General features: G+C 38.5%; 1 protein-coding gene across 20 annotated transcripts in view; it reads right to left on the bottom strand.

Moving 5' to 3' along the window:
- The window catches only part of ZNF385B (zinc finger protein 385B), a 382,539-nt gene that overhangs the window by 37,485 nt on the left and 319,250 nt on the right, over positions 1-25,804 (bottom strand). For all 20 annotated transcript variants that reach the window (XM_025460364.3, XM_049106196.1, XM_025460357.3 and 17 more), the window contains one exon: positions 4,394-4,556. In XM_025460364.3, coding sequence (XP_025316149.1) covers positions 4,394-4,556 — 163 coding nt within the window. The remainder of the gene's footprint in view (positions 1-4,393; positions 4,557-25,804) is intronic.

Here is a 25,804-nt window from a genome sequence, read left to right on the forward strand (position 1 = left end):
TAGCCATCTTCCTGAAGCTGCTTAATGCTTGCTGTGTTTTGACCCTAATTCTCCTAAAGCACATTTCTCCTCCCTCCTACCATGTTTTGAACTCCCATTGATGCATTCGTTAAAAGTTGGGATAGATCCTGGGAGACTATGAAACCATTTCTTTGGATTTTACATCTAATTCTACCCCAACTTCTAAAGACTGAATGGAACAACTATTTCTAACTGACTTTAATGAAACATATTTAATTTTTTTCAATAATGTGGTCAGAACTTCTTACAATAAATGAAATACAAGCTATTATACTTTTTTTTTTTTTACAAGCTATTATACTTTAAACTCATTTTGTTTACTGACCTGAAAGAAAGAAAAGAAGGTTTGCCATGATACCCTGAAGTGTTTGTATCTGAGAGCACCATTACAACAAATCTCTTTGGATTGCATAGATCCGGCCACAAGGTGAGCCACACTATATCTCCAAATGTATCATAAAATTTAAAAGAATGGTTGTCCCAAGTGCCAAAATGGCAGGTAATAAAGCTTTTCTAACTCTCATAAGATTGTTAGGTCACTTCTTAGAATGAATAATCTGTGCTCTTGAGGAACAGATGGAGGGCATCTGTGAGTCCCATGCTCCTTGTTAGATACTCTGAAAGAACACTTTTGCTTGGCTGATATTTGGTGCATTCCAAGATGCTGCTCTCCCAGAGGCTCCCTCCCTTAACATCTGGCTATTTCCCCTCCCTCAAGATTTGCCCTTATTGGACAAGATTTGCCCTCTCCTGCTAAGTTACTGATGCTAAAAGAGGAGAATGGAAATTGAATTAGTCAATCATATGGATGTGGGGAACCTGGATATTTGAAATCTGATAGCTGAGACATCAAGTAACTAATGCCTTTACTTTTGATTTAAATATCTAAGAATTATGCAGATCCTGCTTAAGTCCATTTGATAGGAACTCTTCATTCATAAGAGAAAGACCAATGTTAGGCAACTTCAGTCTCATGAGAATTGGCCGTCATCTATAATTTTTCACTGTCATTGTTACTTTAATTTTTGGCTGACTCCTTAGAGATAGTGTTGTCTGAAATAAAATATTTGGTCAGTTAAGTGCCACAGTCACTATTCCTCTTCCCTTCCCCTTCCTCTTCCTCCCTACATTCTACTTGTTTTTTTTGTGTCTTCTATTCTTCTAAGACAGGATTTTTGTTGTTGTTTTTGTTTGTTTTAAGTGGGCACCCCATGCTGGGCTTGAACTCATGACCTTGAGATCAAGACCTGAGATCAAGAGTCAGATGCTTAACCAACTGAGCCACCTAGGAGCCCTCTAACATGGATTTAAAATGGAATAAAAAACCAGTTGACAAAAAAATTGATAACTCTGACAAAGATGTGGGAGCTTTCTAAGGATTTAGAAATGGGTAGTTAGCAACAGGTTACATATCACATTGTTTAGATCAGATTTCCCATCTGGGCAAAATTTCTAATTTTCCAACTTGAAAACTCTACTACATATATGTGGGAATTCTTGCTTAGAAGCTGATATTCATTTGAAGGTGACAAAATAATATATATCTATTTAGCAAATACAACCCACTTTATTTTTAAATAATGCCATCCTTAACAATTTTGGTATTGCCTTTGTTATGGATCTGATAGAACAAATAAAGTATTTCATCAGTACGAATATTTATGGAAAACATGGGGAAATGAATAAATATTTATTTTTAAGATTTTATTTATTTATTTGAAAGAGAAAGGGAGAGAGCATGAGCTGAGGAAGGGGTAGCAGGAAAGGGAGAAGCAGACTCTCGGCTGAGCAGGGAGCCTGATGTGGGGCTCAATCCCAGGAACCTAAGATCATGATCTGAGCCGAAGGCAGCCACTCAACCAACTCAGTCCTAATGAAGAAATAATTTGAATCAATCAACTAAACGAATTACCAAATCATTTATACAGATTTTGAATAAGGAAGCATGGAAACTGAGGTAACCCCAAAATACAGGTGGTTACCATTATTTCTAGTCCAAGTCTGGACAGTGACACAGTGAGTAAAACCAATAGTATTAGACCAAGTACTTTGGGGTGGATAAGCAGAGGATGCAGGATTAGAGACCACCACATGGCCACTGAAGAAGAGATTCTGTGCTTGAGATTGGTTTTCCTCTCTCCCTATTCACATCTCCTAGGGTGATTCTAGATCTCAGTTCTCTTTCTTTGTTTATACCACTGTTATACTTGACCTTGGTGTGCTCCTACGGCTTACTAGGCAAACTCAAGTGCTCAGGAAGTCTCTTACATTGAGACCTCACTAGTATTTGATGGTAGGAATAAAAAAAAAAAAAAAAGGAATAAATGCCTTGAATTACAACTCTAACATATGCTCATTGGGTACCTTGTAGGTATAAGAAATGCTGTGATTGTGACCCAGGCCCCTGGTTTTCTATTTTCTATATTGTTCTTTCCCTGAGTCTATTACTTAGTCTTTGACTTTTTTTTGGTTTTCTTTGTACTCCCTTTCCCCTTCTTTCATATTTTTCCTTCTCTTTGTCTTCTATACTTTTATTGATTCTTCTTTCATTGATCCTTCCCAATTTCCATTTTTAACTTTTTTTTTCTGCTTAATACTTTTACTACTATCCGTAGACAAACTCAATTCCCAAATAATAGTATAACTAAGGGGAGCACTGAGCACACACAGCAGCAATGCTGAAACATTTACAATACCTACCAACTGTGCTATTAGCTCAAGACACAAAATAAGCTGAGAGGATGGAGTGACACTAACCTCTATTGTTTCATCATTTTGTGTATGAGTTCTGCTATGCTTAAAGAGCATAATTCAGGTAATAAGAACTTTGCCAGGGTATTGTTTCAGAGAGGCAACAATATCCTGTAGAAAATGAAACCAGTCAGGCAGTCAGGAGATGATAGATCCAGTTCTTCCAAACACTGGGTAACCTCCAGTCAATGACTGCTACACTATGGACCCTAGCTCGGTCTGCTTTTTTGTAAACTCTAATATCTGATAGGACTGCATCAAGGATTAATTAGATAATATATACAAAAAGACTTTGTTCCTTAGGAGAAGTGTGATGTAATAATCTAGTATCAATCATCTGTTCATCAGATAACACATTTAGTGATTCTATCACACAAAGCACAAAAGTTTTTATTATCAGATTTGGGTTAAACTCACTCCTAGGCTCCAGAGCTTTTGAAACCAGCATTCCTGGGACCTAATAATTGTCCCTTCCTAAATAGGCTTTTTGTCTTACCAAGCTTTCTGAAACTTCCCCTGATAGTAGTAGATTTACTCTTCTCCAAAGCCCTAAGCAGCCATAAGAAGGCATTCTTAGGCTCTCCTAAAATTATACAATGATTTGACAAGCAGAAGAGAATAGAAGTGTGTGTGTGTGTGTGTGTGTGTGTGTGTGATTGCATGTGCTTCCAACAACAGAGAGGTTCCTGAAGAGAGAGCCAAACATTGAGAAAGGGATACATTCTCTTAGTCTTTCATAGACACTGTTCTTCAGTTAGTCACTGGAACAAGATTACTTATCCATTTTGGGCCCCGAGGGGGCACTTGTGAGTGTGTGAAAACCTTTCAAACATCCAATTTCATGGTATACATGCTAGAAAAATGAATTTTTTCTCTTCTTTCTGAATCATTCAGTTTGAACCTACTCAGAAAAACTGCGGATTCATTGGACTATGAAATACAGACTCTTCTTAAGACGCATTTCCTCTGGTAGGCCATTTCCAATTACGTAAAGTTGTTCTGCTAGTCAATTCATAACTGTTTAAATAGCTTCCCTAAAATCCTCAAGTTCATTTGTAACTCTGAGGGGAACTCTACATAGATCTTCAAAAATAAAAATTTTTTATTACTGAACACATTTCCAGATTCATTTAATAATGCCACTCTCAAAAAACTTCACTTTTTTGCCCATCCCCTCCTGTTTACTGTGATAAAAGAATATAAAAATGTCTATTAATAAACTTTAATCATTCCTTCACTGAAAAAGTCTATAGCAAAAACCAAACATAAAATGAATAAAAAGGTAATAAACTCAGTGTTTTAGATCCATTTCTTAATTTTTTGTCTAAACACATTGCCACCAAGTAGCCTCTACTTACTTTCATGCATATATACATATAATATATATATTTACACACACACACATATATATATACTTAAATGTATATATTTAACATGGAATGGTAACATCAAATGCTTAGGTTCCGTGCAAACACATAACCTTTCCTGTGAAGGAAACATATTAATATTTAAGAACAAACCATGGAGAGTAACATGCAACAGCTGAGGGGAGGGAGGATGGGGTTGGGGCAGGGGACCCAGAGAAACACAAAGAATGTAAAGAACAAAAAGTGTCATTGACCTGATTTGTCAGAGCTGTTGCCTGTGATTGGAGTGATGGAGCAGCTGGGATTAGCCTTTGCGCTGTCCTTGGAAGAAACCATTTTGGGTTTATTTTTCGTTGCCTCTAGTGCTTTGACCTTCTTGGCATGTTTACTTCCTTTGTAGTGGGCCTCGGCCTGGCTCTACAAAGGAGAACAAATCAGGCTCATTTTTTTGCTACTTACAAACACCACAATGGATGATCATGCAGGAAAATATACATTCAATCCTAGGCACCACGGACAGTTACAACTCGGCACTCAACTATGCTTTTGGCATTTAATGAAGTGGTAGACCAGGTGCTAAGGAGAGTTTGCGTATTGAAACCTTCTCTATAGCACAGAGGACCTGTGTCTTTAAAAACCAGACATCATTCTGAGTGGACAATAGGGCCAGGGCACAATCGCGAGGAAGGTGAGTTTTGTCATCAGCAGTGCCCTCCCGCCACTGCCCGTTGGGGTTACTTTTCAAACATCAGCTGGCAGCAAGATGCTTTGAGTGTCCTTCCACAAACATTCCATTTTGGTTCCTTTCAGCTAAAAACCTGTTTGCTCTGCATCTACTTTCTTCCGGGCTCTGCCTTGAGAGCTACTGATAGGACAAAGCAACCTACTGGTGAGTGGAAATGGAGCTACATTTTACAGTCGTCTACATGTGCTTGATGCATCATTTTGAAGATTCCAGTTCTGAGAACAGATAATTTAAGCCACAAAGGAGAGACAGTCCTTGTTTCTAATCTCAGATGTGATTCTGAAGTCAAAGCAGTTAGTGTTGCGTTCACTTATACACAAAGCATAGGTGGAACTGTGACTTCAATACTCGATCAAAAAGAAGAAAAGAGATCAAGACGAGTGACTACTAAAAATCTTTAAAAGACAAAAACAAATTACAGCAAAACAAGGAAACATTTAATCAATTTATTAGCATTTGGAAAATTTCTCCCTGCCTATACAATAAAGATTGTATATTTTGGGCACCTACACTAATACATAGATTAACAAAAGCATCTAAATATATTCACTTCAATTTCATTTTGAATAGACCCTGAAAGTAAAAACATGCAGTTGGTGAAAACAAAACAACAACAACAACAAAAAAACAAATTAAAACATTTGTTATATGGTATATTAGCTTAGTTATAAAGGTGAAATGGATAATAAACTTGTGAGTTTTCATTACAGAATTTCTAAAATAATAACGTTAATGTCAGTTTTCCTTGTATAACTGTATATATTTGAAGATGAGTATATTAATGTTTTCATTCATTTTCCCCAGCAAGCAGAATGCAGGTGGGGTGTGTGTGTGCGCGCACATGTGTAAGTAGGTGGGCGGAAGTGACGATGGACAGAACGAGCCAGGTTTCAATTCTATATTTCAACTCAAGATACGTTAGTGATTTTCTTAGCATCGAACACTGATCGCCCGAGGTCAATAGCCTTATGTGGACTGTATACAGTACCTAACTTCCTGAGTATCTTCTCATGAATATCACTTTAGATCATCACCAGTTTATAATTGCTCTTAGGTGGTTTGCTCAAGGACTTCTCATCTTGTTCTCTGTCCATTTGGAAAAAAATAACGATCCCAAGGGAGGAGAAAAGTGGAACATAAGTTCTTTATTCATTTCGAACCGGGAACGCTTAAATCCAGCTAATATAGATGGTTGGATACAAATTAAGAAAATATACAAAGAAGAATTTAAAAATTGATCACATGAAGAAATGATAATGACTAATGTTATGGAGCCTCTGCCAAGCTCAGTTCTAAATGGATTGTGTGTATTAGCCCATTTCGCCCGCATAATACTCTGAGAGGTAGGTACCATTATTAATCAGCATTTTGCAGGCCGGGAATGAGGCACAGGGGAGCCAAGTGGCACCCCGAAAGTCACCCAGGTGGGTGCAGAGGCCGTTTCGCTGAGCTCGAGGGCCCGCACAGGGCCTTGCGCTGGGCTACAGCACATTTTTTTTTTTTTTTTTTATGGTAGAGAGAGAGAGAGAGAGAGAGAGAGAGAGGGGCAGAGACACAGGCAGAGGGAGAAGCAGGCTCCATGCACCGGGAGCCCGACGCGGGACTCGATCCCGGGTCTCCAGGATCGCGCCCTGGGCCAAAGGCAGGTGCCAAACCGCTGCGCCACCCAGGGATCCCTACAGCACAATTTTAATCAAAGGAGAGAGTCACACGCAGAGAAGGCTCCTGCTTCTAATGACTTGGTGACAGTCATGTCTTCACGGAAGTTCCCGTGAGGGGCGCAAGCCTCCTTCACCGGGAGAGCATGCCCTACAGCAGTGGGCCCGTCCTCCCCGAGGAGCTAGGGCAGTCTGCCTGGGAGGCGGGGAACAATCCCGAAGCGGCATCGGGTGGCCCAAGAACTCAGCCTCCCAAGTTTACTGAAGGGCCAGTGTCGCCTGCTGCCCTCCGGCCAAAGCAGCACGGGGCTGTCTGCTAGAGCCTCCCCGCCCAAGGCAAGCAGGGCCGTTCCCTCGGTGCAGGTTCCTGGCATCAGGACACAAAGTTAACAGGCTCATTAGCACTGAGGTCCAGCTCCAGCAGCGACACCTGGCTGGGTGCCAGGCTAGAGACCCCGCCGTCGCGGCGATCGGGGGTCCTGGGGCTTCCGGGGCTGTCACCCGGGAGGGCCGGTGGCAGCCCCGCTCGCGTGGCATTCTTGGGGCAGCGCTTTGCTAGCCTCACGACTGCATCTGGGGCCGTGTCAACAGCTTCTAAATCCTGGGCAAGTCTTCAAGTGAAACTGAGACGCTGTTAATAGCGCCACGATTACCCTGCCTTCATCATCTAGGGCTCTTCTGGGTCGGGAGTGAAAGCAGCAGGGACAAGAGCCAGCACACCATGAACGAGGACGCAATCGAGCCCAACCAGCAGCGGCTCTTGTGCCACTTGAGGGACCCGCCTGCCCGGCTGACTTGCTTTCCCCTCAGCGACTAAGGGGCAGACCCTGTCTGGCGGGCTCCACGGTCCCCTCCGCTGCGCCCGGCCGGGCCGCTGTGCCCCTGACCGCCGCGATCAAAGAAGCCCCCGGCCGAGAACTGGCGGAAGCAGAGCTGCTCAACCGCCACACTGACCTGCAGCACAAGAGTTCCCCGGTGTCCAGGTTCTCCTCCCACGGGTCACCCCAGCAGCAACCAGACTACCTACTGGCAGAGGAGGAGCTGCGACAGGACGCGACATCCTGGGACCTCCTCTTCTGTTCACCTCCAGTTTTGTCACTAAAGCCTTTTGCTTTCCCAGATCCTCTCCATCTCTCAGGACCCCACCGGTCCAAACAAAAAAGATAAACAATGAGATGATGGATTGCTTTAAAAATAAAAACTGCTCTGAAATTCACCTGTGCTCGCATTTCTGGTTTTTCTTTTTTAAAAGACTTTATTAACTTATTCATGAGAGACACACAGAGAGAGGCAGAGACACAGGCCGAGGGAGAAGCAGGCTCCCTTGCGGGGAGCTGGATGTGGGACTCCATCCCAGGACCCCTGAGCTGAAGGCAGACGCTCAACCCCTAAGCCACCCAGGTGCCCCCTATTTCTGGTTTTCACCTTACTTCGAATTTGTTTTTTAATATTTTATTTGTTTATTTGACAGAGAGAGATAGAGCCAGAGAGCAGGGAGAGTGGCAGGCAGAGGGAGAGGGAGTAACAGGCTCCCCACTGTGCAGGGAGCCCGATGCGGGCTCCTCCCCAGGACCCCAGGATCATGACCTGAGCCAAAAGCAGGTACTTAACTGACTGAGCCACCCAGGTGCCCCACCTTATTTCTAACTTGGACTTCAAAGACCTGCCTGGAATCTTGAAACATGATGGTAAACTGTGTTCCCTTTTACAGGAAAAAAAAAAAAAAAAAAAAAAACCCACACTCCAAACAGAAACTTACAAAGTGCCTGGGGAAAAGCAATGTTACTAGAGAAATTCCTTAATGATTTATTTACCTGTAGAACTCACCTTGTTGCATTTTCAAAAGTAATTAGAACTCTTCCCTTCATTAAAGAAAGTGCATCATTAAAACTTTCGGTGCCTATTTTTCTGAGACCTGAGATTTCAGGATGTTAAGCAATGTTACATGGGAAATAGCAGAGGTCAGTTAATTTGCAGAAAAACTCTATATACTAAATTAAAAAGATGCCAAATGAACTTCCATAAAAAGAGGTTACTCCAACAAGGAGAAAACATTATTATTATTGCATAAAAAATTATTTAGTGCTTGCCATGCGCTAGACAGGGAGAAAGATTAATAACAAAGGACCCTACTCACAAGAGTGGTTGAAGGAAAAGACATGCACGCAAATAACTGCAAGTCAAAGCCCAGAGTGGAATTGTAAAAAGCAACAAAGAAGTATAGAAGTTGGGAGAGGCAAATCTCTTTAGATTGGAGGCATCATGGAAGCTTCATGAAAAAGAAGCATCGCAGCCGGTGGGGCCTGCTGTGGGGGGCGGTGTTCTAAAGTGGCAGGAGGGAGGAAGGGGAGGTATTTCAGACTAAGGGAACAGCATGTGGAGGGCTGTGAAGTCCTGTCAACTATGCAGTGTTCCCTGGGCACGTCCACTTTTCAGCACCACTAGAACACAGACATGTGAAAGGAACAACAGGGAAAGGCTGCTGCATTGTGCTGCCCTGAAAATTATTATCCCCTGTAAAACGGGAAATGTATAACAATGGTGTTCTACGGTTAAAAAAACATTCTTTTTGTAGGCATCTTATAGAGAAAATGGGTATAAAGTAAGATGTGGCTTTTGCATCAGATTTTATCCTCTGCCCCAAACTATAATCCTATATTAAAACAACTAAATTATTTATATTAAAGCTTTAGTAATTGTTTGAGATAAAGAGAATGGCACTTAAAATACCATAGTTAAACATATTAGGAAACAAACTAAAGATTACTGAGTATTAGCTAAATAATTATTTGAATTTTTGCTTTAACATAGACTATTATTAACTATCAAAAGGCTTCTTGCATGTACTTGCTGCGTTGACAAAGTCACACACTCTCAGAGACAAGCTACTACATATGAAACATAAGATGCACCCAAGAACAAGGCCTACTCAATCCAGAGATGGCTGGTAAGTCTTTCCACTGATATTTGTGATTTTAAGGCCTACAATATCAGTAATGGCATGCTACTGGCTTCGATGCACATTTCATTCAATCCTCAATCCATTAGGATCCTTTGAAAACAAAGTCTACCCAAAATTATGACCAATATGGGATTTTTAGCTTGGAAGGACATAATGCTTTTGCTGACTTCTAGTCTATAGCTAAGTGAAACACTGCAGGTTGCTAAAAAGCCTGTTGAGAGTCGTCACATTGCATAACTCCAGGAGGGAGCGAGTGGTGTCTCCTGGATGCCTGCAAGACCAGGATTCTGGCCACAGCATTTCACATTTAATGGCTTTACGGTACCTATGTAGGAAAACCCATCAAGTTCTATATTACTGACTCTCTAGAAACGTGGCTCTCTAAAAAGAAATGGTGTGCATTCTAGACTGCTAACTCTTTTGGGGCCTAATTTAGATTCTATCAAATATCATTAGACAAAAGTGAAGTTCCTGGGCTGCTGCTGCTTTAAAATGCCTAATTTGAATACATGAGCATTACATATATACTTGTTCACATTATCAAAATCTCCCCATGTAGGCAGATTAACTCATTTCTTAAAATGCTAAGATCTTTAAAGTGGGCTTCAAGTTTTCAAGTTAATTTTTTAAATGCAGCCAGCTACAAGTCTTGATGCTAGTGTTTCTGGAGCATGATTCACTGGTGGAATTACTTTATACATTAAAACATGGAGAAGCTATAAATGGACCTAACAACTATGACAGAATTTATATAATGAATTAGGAAAACACTACAGTTTGAGTTTAAAATCATCTAGAATACAGCAAAAAGTGACTTTTTTTAAAAGAAAAAGTGTTTTAAAAAAATTTGTTTCTTGTAGAGTTCCAAGTGAACAAAATTTTGCATCATTTTCCCAGTGAGTTTTATATTTCAATTAGGTGAAGATGGATTATTAATTTTAGATGATTCCCAGCAATCTAAGATTCTTTCCTTCAATATCCAATTATACCCTATGTTTCCTGTTTAGGATTAAGTACAACAGGCTATTAAAGAGATAGTTATATGAGCTTCACTATGTCAACTGTGATCTGAGCCTCAAACTTCTTTCAGATAAAACCAAATCATTTCATTTCATTGAATTTTATTCTCTCCATCTGTCCTCTCTCTTTTTTCAAATTAGGCCATAGTTTAAAAACAACTCAACTATATATATGTGTCAAGGTAAAGTTTGTCCCAGAATATTAATTTCCAAATTCTATTCATGAGTATTGCAAATTATAGAGATTATATTTTGAAAAATATTTTTCCCCCATCAACTTCAGGGAAGGGGGTTTATGAGAATTTTTTCAACATAAATAATGGATAAGAAAATGAGGCTTATTTAATGCCACAATTTCTTTAATATCATCAGAATTTAGTTAGGAATTCCACAAAAAGTATCTGAAATGCTTACCCTAAGAAAATAAGACTGCTTACTTCTTCATTTCATATTACATTACAATTTTGAAAGGTATATTTACTTGGTCTTCTGAGCTGGGGGTCAATATCTGAGTCAATTTAATGATAAATGTATGTGTAAACTCCTAGTATTTGCTCTGGAGTTCAGCTGAAGCAAGATGAAGTGTAAATAAACCCTGGCAAAATATGCCCTTAACTTCTCTCTCAAACCATGAGGGGAGCAAATCATGAACTCCACACAGAATGCATTTAGAAACCAGATTCTCTAAGTTATTATGCTGAAAATGGGAAAATTAGTGTTCTGTACACTAACATAATCTTGAATATGAAATAATGAGAACATTTATAATTTATAAGAATACCTAATTTTCTCAAAGAATTATGCATATGGGGACCTAATGCGTTAAGAACTTTTAAATCTTAGAATTTTTATGAAACACATGGATACCATCTTTTATTTTTATATAATATACTACTAAACATTAAGGATTTAGTAATAATTACTTAATATTCTTAAGTCATTTATTTTATGATTTTCCCCAAAGTATTCCAAGTGGAAATTGTCTGCCTCTCCCTAATTATTTTCACGTTTTATATTAAACTGGGAAATTCCAGTTAATAATTCTCAGCTACCTTGAAATATAAAGAAGGGTATCTCAGAGTTTATAGTGATTTCCCAGTTACATCCTAAGTATCTAACATGTGTGAGTGCTGCTATCTTTCAGTGGGGAAATGGATTGCCATTATGTGCTTTATAAGAGCGATTTTTGGTACTCAATGATAAGTAATGCAATATAATTCAAATCTACGCATTAAAGCTGTGACTCTCCAGCTAACTAATTCAAGTCTTCTGATGGTCTTTTAAATTAGGCTCCCAGGCTTCCACACATTAATTTTTAATCAGTCTAGAAGGTATTACATTTACTTCCATTTCCATATTAAAGACATTTACATAAATGATAGAAAATAAATCTAAAATTAGAATTTGCCTTATGTCTCCTTATATTTGATATATAATATCCCTAAAGTAGACAAAAGTGGCAAAGTAACTTTATAAGTGCAATGACTAGAAAATTGGCTGAAGAATGGCTTTAGTAGTATTTCATATATGTTTAATATGTTATTTATCATTACTCATTGGAAAATCTCTTTTACAGAATGGTTTGTTGTAAAACTCATACCACAGAGCCCTACACCAATTTTTAAAACCAAGCAGATATTTTATAATTCAAAATTAAGTGAATATGCAAATGTAAAGATTAATACCATATTCTTTCGAAACATACAGATAAAACTAAGAAAAAATAATGAAATTGTACATATTTAGTGGTCACTTAGCCAATCTGAGTCATATTAAGGTTGTCTCTACTCTAAAAATACCAGATTAAACTAGAAATTTTCATTCCAGATTAATCTGGTCAAACTTCTCACATATGTGATACTGGTCTCCTGGAGGCAAAACTAAAATAAAACCGCCTTTAGCTTTGATTTACCCATAAATACAAAATATTTCACTATAATCAGCCAAGTGGACCTCTCATTTCTGATTCTGTGTGATATTCTCTAGAAGTTCTATTCACCAATAACAGTCACAATAAAGGTTGTTCTTATAATATATGATAATCATTAATGTAAACTCTGACTTACTCATCTTGGAGTCTTCTAAAGTGCCTATTATATGGTACAGACTCAATAAAAAGTTTTTGAATTGAATATAATATATGTGGGACAGAGTAGGGAAAATCTTCTAAAAGCATGAATTTAAAGCTGAGAGCCCATTCGTTCTTTTATTCAACAAATGCACATAAAAAACCTGTTGTTTGAGGCATCATTCTAAGTGTTGTGAGATGCAGGTCTAGTAAAACTTACATTCTAGCATGGGAGATAATAAAATAAAAATTTACATATATGTATATTTAGGTGATTAAATTAAGTAATAAATGATACATTTATGAGTATGTTAGGTCATGCTATAAAAAGTCAAGAAAGGTAAGAAGGATAGACTCTGATGGGATGGGGTACCATTTTAGGTGTCAAGATAAGTCTTTGTATTGAGGGGACATTTTCAGAGAGACCTAAATGAAGTGAGGGAGTTAACCAGGTAGATGGATGGTGGAAAAGCATCTCAGGTCCAGGAAACAGCAAATGGCCATTGTAAGGATTTTGACTTTAATCTGAGGAGCTGGGGAATCTCTGCAGTGGTTTGGGCAAACAAGTAACCTTGTCTGACTTCTGTTTATAAAACGGTAACTCTGGTTATTGTGTGGAGTACAAGCTGTGTGTATACGGTGAGGGGGCGGAGGTTGAGGCAAAGTTTAAAAGGAGGGTGTTACAATCATTCAGGTTAGGAAGGGAAGTGCCCTATTATTTAGGCCTGAAATATGAAGTACTGGGAAGGTAGTTAACAAATAGCATACTTAATAAGGGGTAATGAGAAGCCACTGAAGGCTTATGTTCAGCAGCCTGATAGCAACAAAGACCTATTAGAGGGAAAGGAAAGACAGGAGAGTAAGACCTAGGAAGTTCTTACTGCAGCAAGACAGGGAGTAATGGTGCTCAATACATAGATTTCAAATTTCAGGGGCAGTGTAAACCAAAAGCCAGAGCTTTTTATAGAAATAGGAGCTATTTCTCCTATTAAGGCAGGTCTCTCAACTCAGAGACGCTGTTCCTTTTTCCCTTCCCTAAGCCTATCATGTATGTTTTTTTGTTTTTGTTTTTTACATTTATATTCAATCCTTCTCTCCCAAATAAGTCCTTATGATCTGTCTAATCTCCCCAAGCTCTAATCTCCCCAACCCAAAATGAATCATCTTTCAACTCACATTCACTGCTAACTTTTCACCCTATCTCACTGCTCCCTTTCACAGAGTAATTTAAATTGTATGCACATCTTCATTTTCTCTACTTGAATCTGGTTCATCTTAATTCTCTGAAACAGTTATCACCGAGACACTGATGCCCTACCGGCTAAAACCAACAACATTTTTCATTCCTCATCTTGCTTGAGCAATACGGTGCACCTGACCCTGCTGACCTCTTGCCTCTTCTTTGGAAGGCATTCTTTCCCAGGCTCTTTCTTAGGTCACTGTTCCCCTACCTTCCTTTCACAAGCATTTGCAAGCTTGTCCTGCAACCCCTTGAACCCCCCACCCCCACCCTCCTGCCCAGTCACTGAGTGTTGATATATTCCAAAATTCAGTTGTTGGCCTTCTTGTCTTCTTACACAAAACCTTCCAATCAAGAGATCAGTCTTATTCCCTATCTGCCTCTACACTAATAATTTCCTGGTTTCTATCTCTCCAGTCTACATCTCTTCTGAGCTCCAGACCTAGCCTATCCTTTTGGATAACTCAAAGCACTTCAAACGTAAGTTCAAAACCAAACTCCTGTGATACCAGACAAGTGATTCACTCAAAGGCCCCTCTTGCTCCCTTGCAGTCTGTTCTCCACATGGCAGGCAGCCAGAGTGATATTTTCAAAATGCAAATCTGATCATGTCATTCCTCTGCTTAAGATCCTCAACACCTTTTCACTATTAGTGGTTTAAAGTCTAAAATAATCATATGCAAGACCTGCATGGCCTACTTGTACCTCTACCTCTAGTTTCATTTGGTAGTAGCTCTCTCTTATTCCCTGAGGAACTGAAATATAATTATGGTACCATCCTTTTGTACATGCCTAAAACACTATCCCTTTTCTCTCTTCCTAATTAATTCCTATTCATCCTACAGAACCCAGCCCAAATATTTCTTCCTTAGGAAGCCTTCTATGATCCCTCAGACCAGGCCACATCTTAACTCTTTAAATTCCTTTCTTCATAGCATATCTCACAACTAAAAGTAAATTATGAATTTTTATAATTTGATTAAAGAATGTCTCCCCCCAACAGACAATAACCTTCATTAAGCTTGTACTTCTAAGACTTTTGCTTTTCATTGTATCTCTTGTACTTAACACTCTGCCTGAGACATTCTGGGCGTTTCATAGATACTGATTTCATGGACAGATGAATGAATGAATGAATGAATGAATGAATGGAGAAAGAATCTTTATTAGTTGGCAAAGTAGTAAAGTAAGGATTGAAGAAGAAAAGTAATTTCACTCTAAAAGTTTCAGGCCCAAATGACTGGGAAAATGGTGAAATGATTAACAAAAAAAAAATGCAGTTGTAGTGCATATAGTGCATGAGGAACTGTGTGGAGGAAAATGAAAACTCAGTTGGGGGATCTTCTATTTAGGCTGCTAATGGGTACAGGGCCGAGGTCCAACAAAGAAATGCAAATACAAATGCAAATGCTCAACCCCCTGCGCAGAGGGGCTGGGGCTAGAGACACACATCTGAGAACCACTTGGTAAGATGATAATGCAACTCTCTGGGAATGGATGAGATTCCTGAGGAATTAAGTAGAGAGGTGAGAAAAACCTATCTGAGGAGAGAATTTTGTAACAGTTCTATTTAATAGATAAGATGAGGGAGAGAAGTCTGTACCAGGTACAGAAAAACCACCAGAAAAGCTGGATATACAAGAAAGTAGTAAAACACAGAAGTCAAGGGAAGTAAAAAGGAAAGATAAAGAAAGGAACAAAGAAAAAAATGCCTACATACACACAACTATCAAAGACAAACTATAGTTTTACTGAAGTACAGTAACATCTTAAATGTTAAAATATTTTTCTATGATTTCAAAATAATCTCATAAAATAACTGGAATATATGGCATATGAGGTCTTTATGTCCTAGACAAATATTTGATATAATGTGCACAGAAAAGTAGTAGCCATGTTAGTGTGAAATAAAGGATCTATTTATAGCTACTGCCCCAAGGAAATCATAGTGCCTCACCCATCACTTCAAAGAAGTGAGGAATGCAGAGCCATAGACGGAACACAGCAGCCTGAATACCCGAACACAATGTCAGGTTACAAAAATCACTCTGAATCCAATAATAAAAATAGAGACAAATAGTTTTTTCTTTAAAATTTTTATTTATTTATTTGAGAGGGAGAGAGAGAACATGAGTGGGGGAGGAGCAGAGGGAGAAGCAGGCTCCTGCCGAGCAGGGAGCCCAACATGGCATGGGACCCTGAGACCATGACCTGAGCCCAAGCAGATACTTAGCTGACTGAGCCACCCAGGCGCCCCAGGATAGTGACAAATAGTTAACATTTATTGTTTGCTGTGTACCAGACACTGTGCTAAGTACTTTATGGACAGGATCTCATTTAATCCTCATAAAACCATGTGAAGCAAGTATTGTTAGCCCAAGAGACTCTGAAAAGTCAGTAACTGTCCAATATTACACTGCCAGGAATGACAGACCCTGGATTCAAACCCAGGATTAAAAGATTAGAGTCTTAATCAGTACATCATTGAAGCAAGCCCCAAACCCAAAATCAAAAGGGCCTTCACAGGAGAAGATCCCAAACGAAACAGAATAGACTCTCCCTTAGTCACTCTGGAAAAGATGACCTTCATTTCCTTAGGATAATCTAGAGGTGAAAATAGGTCTGGGGATGTGCCCTTAAAGGTCATTGAAGGTAAAGTTTTCATTCTAGAGAATGGATTCAATAATTCTCAACCAACCCTAGGGTGTCATAAATTATAGATAAAAAAAAATCCCCTTTAGTACCACTTATTAATTCAAGAAATATCTATACACACTTCCTGCCAGGCACCAAGGAGACAGCCATACACAAAGCACGCTCCCTGTCCTTTAGATCCAACCAGAGTGTGTGTGTATGTGCTAGAAACAGATATTTAAACAAATGGTCACATAAATGAAGATCTCTTTACCAACTGTGATACATTTCATAAAGAAAAAATAGTGGGTATTATAAAATTATTACTGGGAATGAGTCTAGCTTAGATCAGGGAGCTGAGAAAAGCTTCTGTGAGGAGGAGACATTTAGGTGACACCTGAAAGAGGAGAATGGACTAGACCAAAGTGGGAGGGGCTTCTAGCCGTTGTGGCTGCAGCCTTAGGAGCAAAGGGGCAAGTGGTCAGAGTAGACTAGAAATGTGTGTAACTGGTTAGAAGCCTGAATGTTAAGAATTGTAGGTGACTAACAGAGTGAAGATTTTGGTGTCAAGAGGTGCCGTAATAATCTGAGTACCTTGTGCTTCCTCCAGATTGCTGACCGACTTCCGCCTATGATTCAAAGCAGTGGATTGAGGAAGGGGTCACCAGCTGGTATGATTTTGGGGGTGTGACTGCTTGATCAGTCTCAATGTGGAATGAGCAAACTCCTAACAGCCCAATCACTAGGTTATTGGTTAAATGATTCTTAAATACGGTGGTTTTCTCATTTGTCTATCAAGATAACAAGATAACCCCAGGTCAGAATATAGAATCAGTGATTTATTGATAATTCAGTGAATTTGGTCAGTGTAGATAACTAAATTGGATAAATATCCCTCAAAGCAATGTTCTATGGCCTGAAACATAAAATGGAGATAATATCTAAGTTAAGACACTCAACTCAGAAGACTTTCAGAGAGAGGTGCCTGAGTGGTTCAGTGGCTTAGGTGTGTCTGACTCTTGATTTCAGCTCAGGTCATGATCTCAGGGTAGTGAGATCCAGCCCTGCCTCGGGCTTGTGCTCAGCCCAGAGTCTGCTTGGGATTGTCTCCCTCTGCCCCTCCACATCCTCCTCCCCAACCACAAGCTCACTCTCTTTTAAAAAAAAAAAACTCTCAGAGAAATGTTAATCAAGTCACAAATACATTCATTTACTTTAAAAAAGAGAATAGTATTAGATATTATGAAGTGGTTTAATTTCAGAAAAACCTCAATAATGTAGACTAATTTGGGTGAAGGGTATAATGAAATGGTAAAAAGAAAAAGTTAAAAAGGTAGAACATTTTTAACATTTTTGAGGAAATACTGTTAGTTGATAACTATTAGGTACCAGAGACTCTTAGGTGACTTGTTAAAATATATAAGAATTATTTTAGATGATATCATTCCTTATATTTTAATGAGTGCCCATAAAATGTTTAAGCCTGAAAAAAATCGGTTCCATCTGTATTCTAAATCTCTATGCTTCAATCTTCTTTGCAACACTCATTTGCATTATCTTTGAAGAAAGAATTTGGACCAAACAAAAGTACAATTCAGCCTATACCTGAATGATCACAAATTCCTAATTAATGTAGTCCAAATTAATAAGAATTTATTGCACCTATAAAAATGGAAATTTATGCAAAAGACAATTACCTAATATTTAGATCTTTAGAAAACTAGCTTGAAGAGAATGTCTTTCAGATATTCAAATTTTGTATTTTTTATCTACATCTGCAAACTCAGTAATTCTATTCTGGCATATTACAAATATAGATATTCATCATTTTCTCAGCATTTACAGATGTTAATGAATACCCCCTTCTATGACCATCTGTGTAAAGTGTATAAATTAAATCATAAAAAGATTGTTGGTATTTTAGTTTAAAAATGCATAAAGGGCATTTTGTTGCCTTAAACAATTTAAATTACAAAACTATAATAGGCAGCCCAATTAGTGAATCTATCCTTTTCTATTCCTTGTGAATGATACAAGAAAAGTCAATAAAAAATCATGACATAAACAAATAAATCATCACATAAATGGATTCCATAGGTGTCTCTCAAATAATATAGAGTGGTTATTTTCTTTCCAGAGCAAAAACCAGATAATCACCTCAAGCTCCCGGGTTGGGGATAATGAAAGCTACATTTCAGAGAATACTCAGTGGGCAGTATCAAAGATAAAAAGAAAACTGCTGATTGTAAGTCAGTACTACATATTTTGCATGTTGAGTGTAGCATGCATTTAAAGCAGAACTAGAATTCCTAAAAATTGAATAACAAATGTCAGTGGTATGCTGAGAGTGAGGCTATCTACCTCAGGTCCAGGAAATAAGGGGTTGTACTGTCTATAAATAATTTAAAGGTAATAATAAAACTTTCAGACTAAGTGACTAATACAGTGGAAGCTGTAGGTATCAAGAGTGGCTGTAATCAAATGATTACAGAAGGCCTCCTCCTTCTGACTACATATCAATACACGTTGGCAATTCTAAATGTAGTTATAAAATAATCTTCCTGAAAATAAAATTTGTTCATCTACATTCTAAACCATTGCTGTGGTTATAGCTGAATTTTATTTTATTTTTTTATAGCTGAATTTTAATAATAAATATGCAACTTAAAATCAGCACATTTTTGTCACTTCTCTTTTAATTAACTCCATGGAAGTTAAGATAGAGAACTTGCTGTTATATAATTGAACTTCCAACGCACAATGACTCTGCTAACCTATTATTTTGAAAGTAAGATCCTAACGATTAAAAATCATTTAAGTTCGTTTCAGATGTGGTTCAAGTTTGTAAACTCTGTGCAGCTCACACCCTGGCATTTCAATAGTCAATCGGCACTAAACAAGGCTAGCACAGTGATTGTAAAGACAACAAAATAGAACTTGACATACTTCAGTTCTCTGATTTTACATGACTACTTAGAATTTTTATTTGTGTTTAAAATTTCAGAGTGAGATAGTACCACCTGTGAGGTGCATTATTCTTGCTTGGTGAATATGAATTTTAGCTTCTACATGACATATTTTACTGATTTTATTGGCTAATATCTTTACAATTGAACAATTGAAACTTCTGCCTTTTTTTTAAAGTTATGTGCTTTAAAGCTAAGCAATGAAGAACAAACGATCAGCGGTGCGATTTAGCACATATGAAACTGCATCTTTCGTGTAACTCTGATTTTACTATAATTCACTTATTCCTTACTATAATATTATTCATCATTGTGACAGAATAATAGGTAGGTTTGAAATTTTTTCTCTTTAAAAAATATATTAATATAAATAAAAAGGATCAATCCTTTACTTTTTTCCCTTTTTGTACTATAATATTAAGTGGTCTAGTCATGTATTAAAACTTTATTACAAGTCTCTGAGCTTTTTATTCTGGCTTTTATTATTATTAATGTAAATTTATATTTTTTTCTGAAAGTGACTATTCTATAGAGGGGATGTTAACATTATCTGCTTCTGGCATCAGCTATGCTTAGGTATACTGCTGATAAAGTGCTACAGTTTTATTTACAAGAGCTAAGTACACTTCTATCTGAAGGGAACACAAATTAGTAAGAATCAAACCATATTCTCTGCCCCCCAAAGTCATAACCTGAACAGAGTGACTTATTCTTGGGAGTTCTTGCTCATCAGAATTGTCCTCTGAGAGGTAATACATTTGCTCTCCCTGTGTACCAGAAGGCAAAATGGAAGAGAGAGAGAGAGAGAGAGAGAGAAAAGACTAAGGTTTCATTTCATTTCAGTTTTCTTTCCTTTCCGTTCCTTTTCCTTCCCCTCTTCTTTCCTTCCTTCCTATTCTTTCTTCTTCTTTTCAAGATTTAGGTAAGACAAAATGGTAGCCACTAAAAATCATTAAAGCCTGGAACATGTTGCCAAAGGAAGCTGTGAAACATTCATTCTGTGAGAATGGAAATAAATCACTTTAAACATCATCTTAAATAATTGTGGTTTCAGGTATGCAGATAGGTAAAATCTTGCATAATATTACAGGGTTTGGGATCCCTGGGTGGCGCAGCGGTTTGGCGCCTGCCTTTGGCCCAGGGCGCGATCCTGGAGACCCGGGATCGAATCCCACATCGGGCTCCCGGTGCATGGAGCCTGCTTCTCCCTCTGCCTGTGTCTCTGCCTCCCTCTCTCTCTCTCTCTCTTTCTGTGTGTGACTATCATAAATAAATTAAAATTAAAAAAAATATTACAGGGTTTATGGACCCCCAGGACCCTATATGAAGACTACATCTTAAAAAGCCGCATCTGTTTTAGCGCTAGTATTTTATAACTCTTCAATTCTCTCTCCTTCATCCTGTTTCTCAAGCTTTTACTTCTTTCTTTTTTTAAAAAGATATTTATTTATTTATTTATTTGAGAGAGAAAGAGAGCATAAGCAGGGGGAGGGATGGAGGGAGAAAGAGAAGCAGACTCCCCACTAAGCATGGCTTATCCCAAGACCCTGAGATCATGACTTGAGCCAAAGGCAGATACTTAATGGACGGAGCCACCCAGGTGCCCCTCTCTCAAGCTTTTCATAGTTTCATCTCCTCCATGAACCTCTGTGCAAATACAGAGATAATATACGTGGAGAGTAGCTATTATAGAGCCTGGCAGAAAAACAGGCGTCCATCAAATGCTAGTTTTCTGACTGTGGTTATTTCAGCCCACGTGCTGACTCCTTTTCTAAATTTTTAAAAAAGATTTTATTTATTTATTCATGAGAGATAGAGATAGAGAGAGAGAAAGACACAGGCAGAGGGAGAAGCAGGCTCCCCTTGGGGAGCCTGATGTGGGACCCGATCCAGGGACCCCGGGATTATGACCAGAGCCGAAGGCAGATGCTCAACCATTGAGCCACCCAGGTGCCCCCTCCTTTACTAAATTTACATTACTCTACAGTTAACAGTATACAGTTTAGTGGTGTTTCTAAGTATATTCGTTTTGTTTCCCTTGCAAGATAATTGGGTCCATGAGGATGGGGAAACTGTCTTCTATTTCTTGACTCCTCCTTCCCAGGCTGGAACTATTTTGACACTCTTCTGTCTCTGGCTAAGTTCACTGCTTCTTTACTGTCCTTGAAGAAGTCACATTAACCAGCAACACTATTTGTCCAACGAAGATTACTACCTTGAAATTTCAGAAATTGGCTAAAGCAATGCTTCCTCATATGCTATTATCCTCTGCCCTCAACCTAAGTCATGAATCATAAAATTCCAGTCAAGCTTTCCCCCCAAAATTGATCTTTATGATGACCCACCATATCTAAAGTTCCCTGGCTTCTAGAACAAATGATGTCACATTTTATTCAAATTTTCTGCTTGAGAGATGAAAGTAGTTAAAAGTTACCCCTTTCACAGATGTTCTGAACTGTATTAAATCAGCCATTTGCTTGAAAGCAATGGAGTAGACAAAATTACTATTTTTTTGCTTCCAGCTTGTTTTGTTTTTGTCTTACATAAGTAATATTTTTTTCTTGTTGTAGAGGTTGTGAAAGTTATAGCCAGTTGCCCATGCAGGCATACAGAATAGAAGACAAGCTATAGGGAAGCTAACATGTCCTACATAAAGTCTGAATATAAACTTTAAACCAGCAGCTAATTATTTAGGAAACCTACAGTTGGTCAGCCTCAAAATTCTACCTGATTTCTAATTATATGGTTTTTTTTCTAATTATATGTTAAATAAATTTTTAACTGAAGAATACCAAACCAGAAAAATTGAGTGAGGCACTATCTTACTGCTAAGGATTCCTCAACCAATCTTAACTGAAGAAATCCATACCAAGCAAAGAAGGAAGATACACAAGCCTTCAACAATCTTCCTCAACCTCTAAGTGGCAAGAGAACTCTTAGATGACAAAGATTACTCACAAAGTGACTTGAAAATGCCTCAAGACTAAAAGAGTTGAAGGCAGATGCTTAACCACTGAGCATGCCTACTTTTGCTTATGAGAGTTACTAACACAGGGATTTTACACAGGAAAAAAGAAGTCCCACAGTGTTTTTTAAAAGTGTTCTTAATATTTGCTCAGGAGAGGAGCCTGGGTGGTTCAGTTGGTTGAGTGTCCAACTCTTGGTTTTTGGCTCAGAGTCATGGTCTCAGGGTGACGGGATCAAGCTCCTCGTAGGTTCTGTGCTCAGTCAGAGTCTGCTTGGGTTTCTCTTTCTCTCTCTCTCTCTCTCTGCTCCTACCCTGTTCTCTCCCTCTCTCTCCCCCCCTCAAATAAATAAGTAAAATCTTGAAGATGTATAAACTTCTTTGAAAAATTTGCTCAGCAAATCTGTATTTATTTATTTATTTATTTATTTATTTATTTATTTAATTTATTGTTAGCAAGCCTGTATTTAGTGGAAATGTACCAAAGCTTGTAGTACTGGTAGTGAATTGTAGATACCACATGGTTTCCGTTGAGAATATATTCTGATATGTGAGGGCAGTTTTCAGTGCTTTCCTTGTAACATTCTTATTAGCTATTATTCTTCACAGCACCATATTGGCCAATCAATCTAACTTCAAATACTATTGAACACATATGAATACCTAAAGTAGCATGTCATGTGAGGCATCTACGTATTTTAAGAAAAACCAGAATAATATTGAATTATTTGTGTTGCATAATTTCATCATTAGTTAAATGTAGGATCTGATGAGTCTTTTTAAAGTCAAAATGCTCACTTTTTTGGGAAAAAAATACCCAATTATTTATTTATGTTTATTTGAGAGAGAAAGAGAGAGTGTGAGAGTGCAAGTTGGTGGGGAGGGAGAGGGACAAGCAGACTCTCCCAACTCAGGACTCCATCCCAGGACCCTGAAATCATGACCTGAGCTAAAATCAAGAGTTGGATACTTAACTGACTGAACCATCCAGGTGCCCCTAATGCTCACCTTTTTACAAAAAAAATTCATTTTTATCCTAGTCTTTCCTTCAGTGATGAATTTAAAATCTGTTCTAAATCATCCAAATACACATTTAAAATAAGGTAATGCTGAGAAAGACTGTATGACATTTTTGTAATATCATTTGCCTACTTTGGAGGCAAGTTTTTAAAAAAAATTTAATAAGTAACTACTATATGCTCCAAAAAAGTTGACTACACCTGTTAAGAGCTTTGTTAAACAGAGTTATTGAAGAAAACTTTGAGCTCGGCATGTTCCTTTTCCCTAGAACCACGCTATATTTCTGTCAAGTTGGAGCAAAAAATGTTCATCATTTTGTCAGCTCTGTCTGCAAAGCAGAGAATTACCTTCCCAACCTCCTGAGATTTATGCTTTTAATTACCTCCTATCTGCTTCACTACCCTCCACACCTAAGAATCAATATAAATAGTCTTATTTATGGGAAAAATGTAAAATATTTGACAAAAGCAGGCTATCATTTTCTAGATTTCCATTTGATACCATTGATTCCTTCTATCTTCAGTGACTTTTTCTTGACAGAATCAGTTGGTTTTTCAAACTTACAAAATTATTCATTTATCTAATAATTTGTACTGCTTTATAGCAGATGGTTGTAAACTTTGCAACTAGCTTTTAGGTTCCCAACCCAGCAACGAGATTATTATCACTTTGGCATCTCTTTACTCATCAGCCGCAAAATTCAGTTTAAGTATGGTTTTCTCCAAACTCCTTCACCATAAATTTACTTCTCAGTGAAGATTAACTTCCATGGCCTGTTTCATTTCTGAATGGGAGGCCACTATTAACCCAGATGAAACCTAGCCACCAAGGTATCAGTGCTTTTTAAACTCTGCCCTCGTGTTTTATCAGCATTAATTCTTTAAAACAGAACCCCAACAAATTACAGATACATATCATTATATTTAATTGTATTTACACTATTTATATATGACTATATAAATATAAACATAGAATAGGTGAATAGACTGAGCCACTCAGGCATTCCCAAACTACTTTTTTTTTTTTTTTTTTTACATAGCATGCTGGTTAGAGTTTCAAATAATATGCTCAATGTGTTTGTTTTGTTTTATTATGTTTTTACTACCTGGAGAATTTTTCAAGTGAAGTACCTCTGAATTTAAAGCAATGAATCCAGTAATAAACCTCAAGCTTCATGAAGGCACCACAGATGTCCAAGAACGGGAGGAAAAACAGTGTATTTGGTGTACTTTTGTGCCCCAGGAAGAGAAAGAAGAGGAGGAAGGGAAGAGGTTGAAGGGTGGTGGGGAAAAAGGAGATAGAGAACGAAGGAAGGAGGAATACAGTTGTTTAGTGGAAGAGAACATGTTTTGACAGCCAAAGAGACACACTGATAGCCAACTCATGGACAGAATTTCTGGAGTTAAAAGCAAGTGCTAGGCAGTCAACGGCAGAATGTGGAATCCCCTGGAAGAATGTCACATGGCAACTCATAAAAAGCTTGGTCCTCTGGAAACAGAAAGTGGCTGCCCTTGAGGCCGAGCACCTCTTTGGCCTTTTTTTTTTTTTTTTTTTTCCTCTTTGGCCTTTGATGCAAGGACCATCTTCGATTGCAGGGTGGAAAGTTCCTGTTTGCAGGCCGCTCGCACCTCCCAGGGAAGGCTGGGCAGCTGCTTCAGGGACTCACCAACCCACGGCAGCTGGCAGAGAGGTGGAGTCGGGCCTGGTGGCCAACGGGGAGGGAGGGTCAGCCAAGAGCGCATGCAAAGGGCGTTTATATGGGACCCGGAGCCCAGCTTTCTCCCTAATCTCCTGCCTGCTGAAATCTCTGCTGGATGACAGAGGACGCCAGGGCTTCTAGCAGAACTGGCACTAAAGCCTCTTAAGTGGCAGGTGGTGGATGGGGGCAGTTTGTTCATGCAGGACAGTGAATGTGTACCATCTCTGTGGACTGCTGAAGAGATTGGGAAGTGGGCATGAGAGAGAGAGAGAGAGAAAGGTAGAAAGGTAAAGAGAGGTAGAAAGGTAGAGAGAGGTAGAAAGAGCCAGGAGGGCCTATTTAAATAATCTTATCCAAATGAAAATTGCTAAGACAAGGATGCAGAATGCAGAGGGAAGGTCCTGCCTGCGAACCTGGAGCACAGTGAGTGCCCTCGTGGAGGAATTGATGGGATGGCTGAAGGATGGCACTTCCTGAAATTTCAGAGCGATTTATAGTCGAGAATAGGAGAGTCAGGTCACTCAACCCATTCACACAAATGGTTGGTCAACTTGACATTTTACCTTCAGAAGCAAACCCTTCATTTCCTGTCCATTCGTACTTAGTCCAACTTAAATCAATGAGATGACATGAGGTCATTTGTTTAGGCCTTCAGATATGGGGAAATGTAACACACAGCAATAGGAAGA

Source organism: Canis lupus, chromosome 36 (genome assembly GCF_003254725.2).
Source record: "Canis lupus dingo isolate Sandy chromosome 36, ASM325472v2, whole genome shotgun sequence".
NCBI lineage: Eukaryota > Metazoa > Chordata > Mammalia > Carnivora > Canidae > Canis > Canis lupus.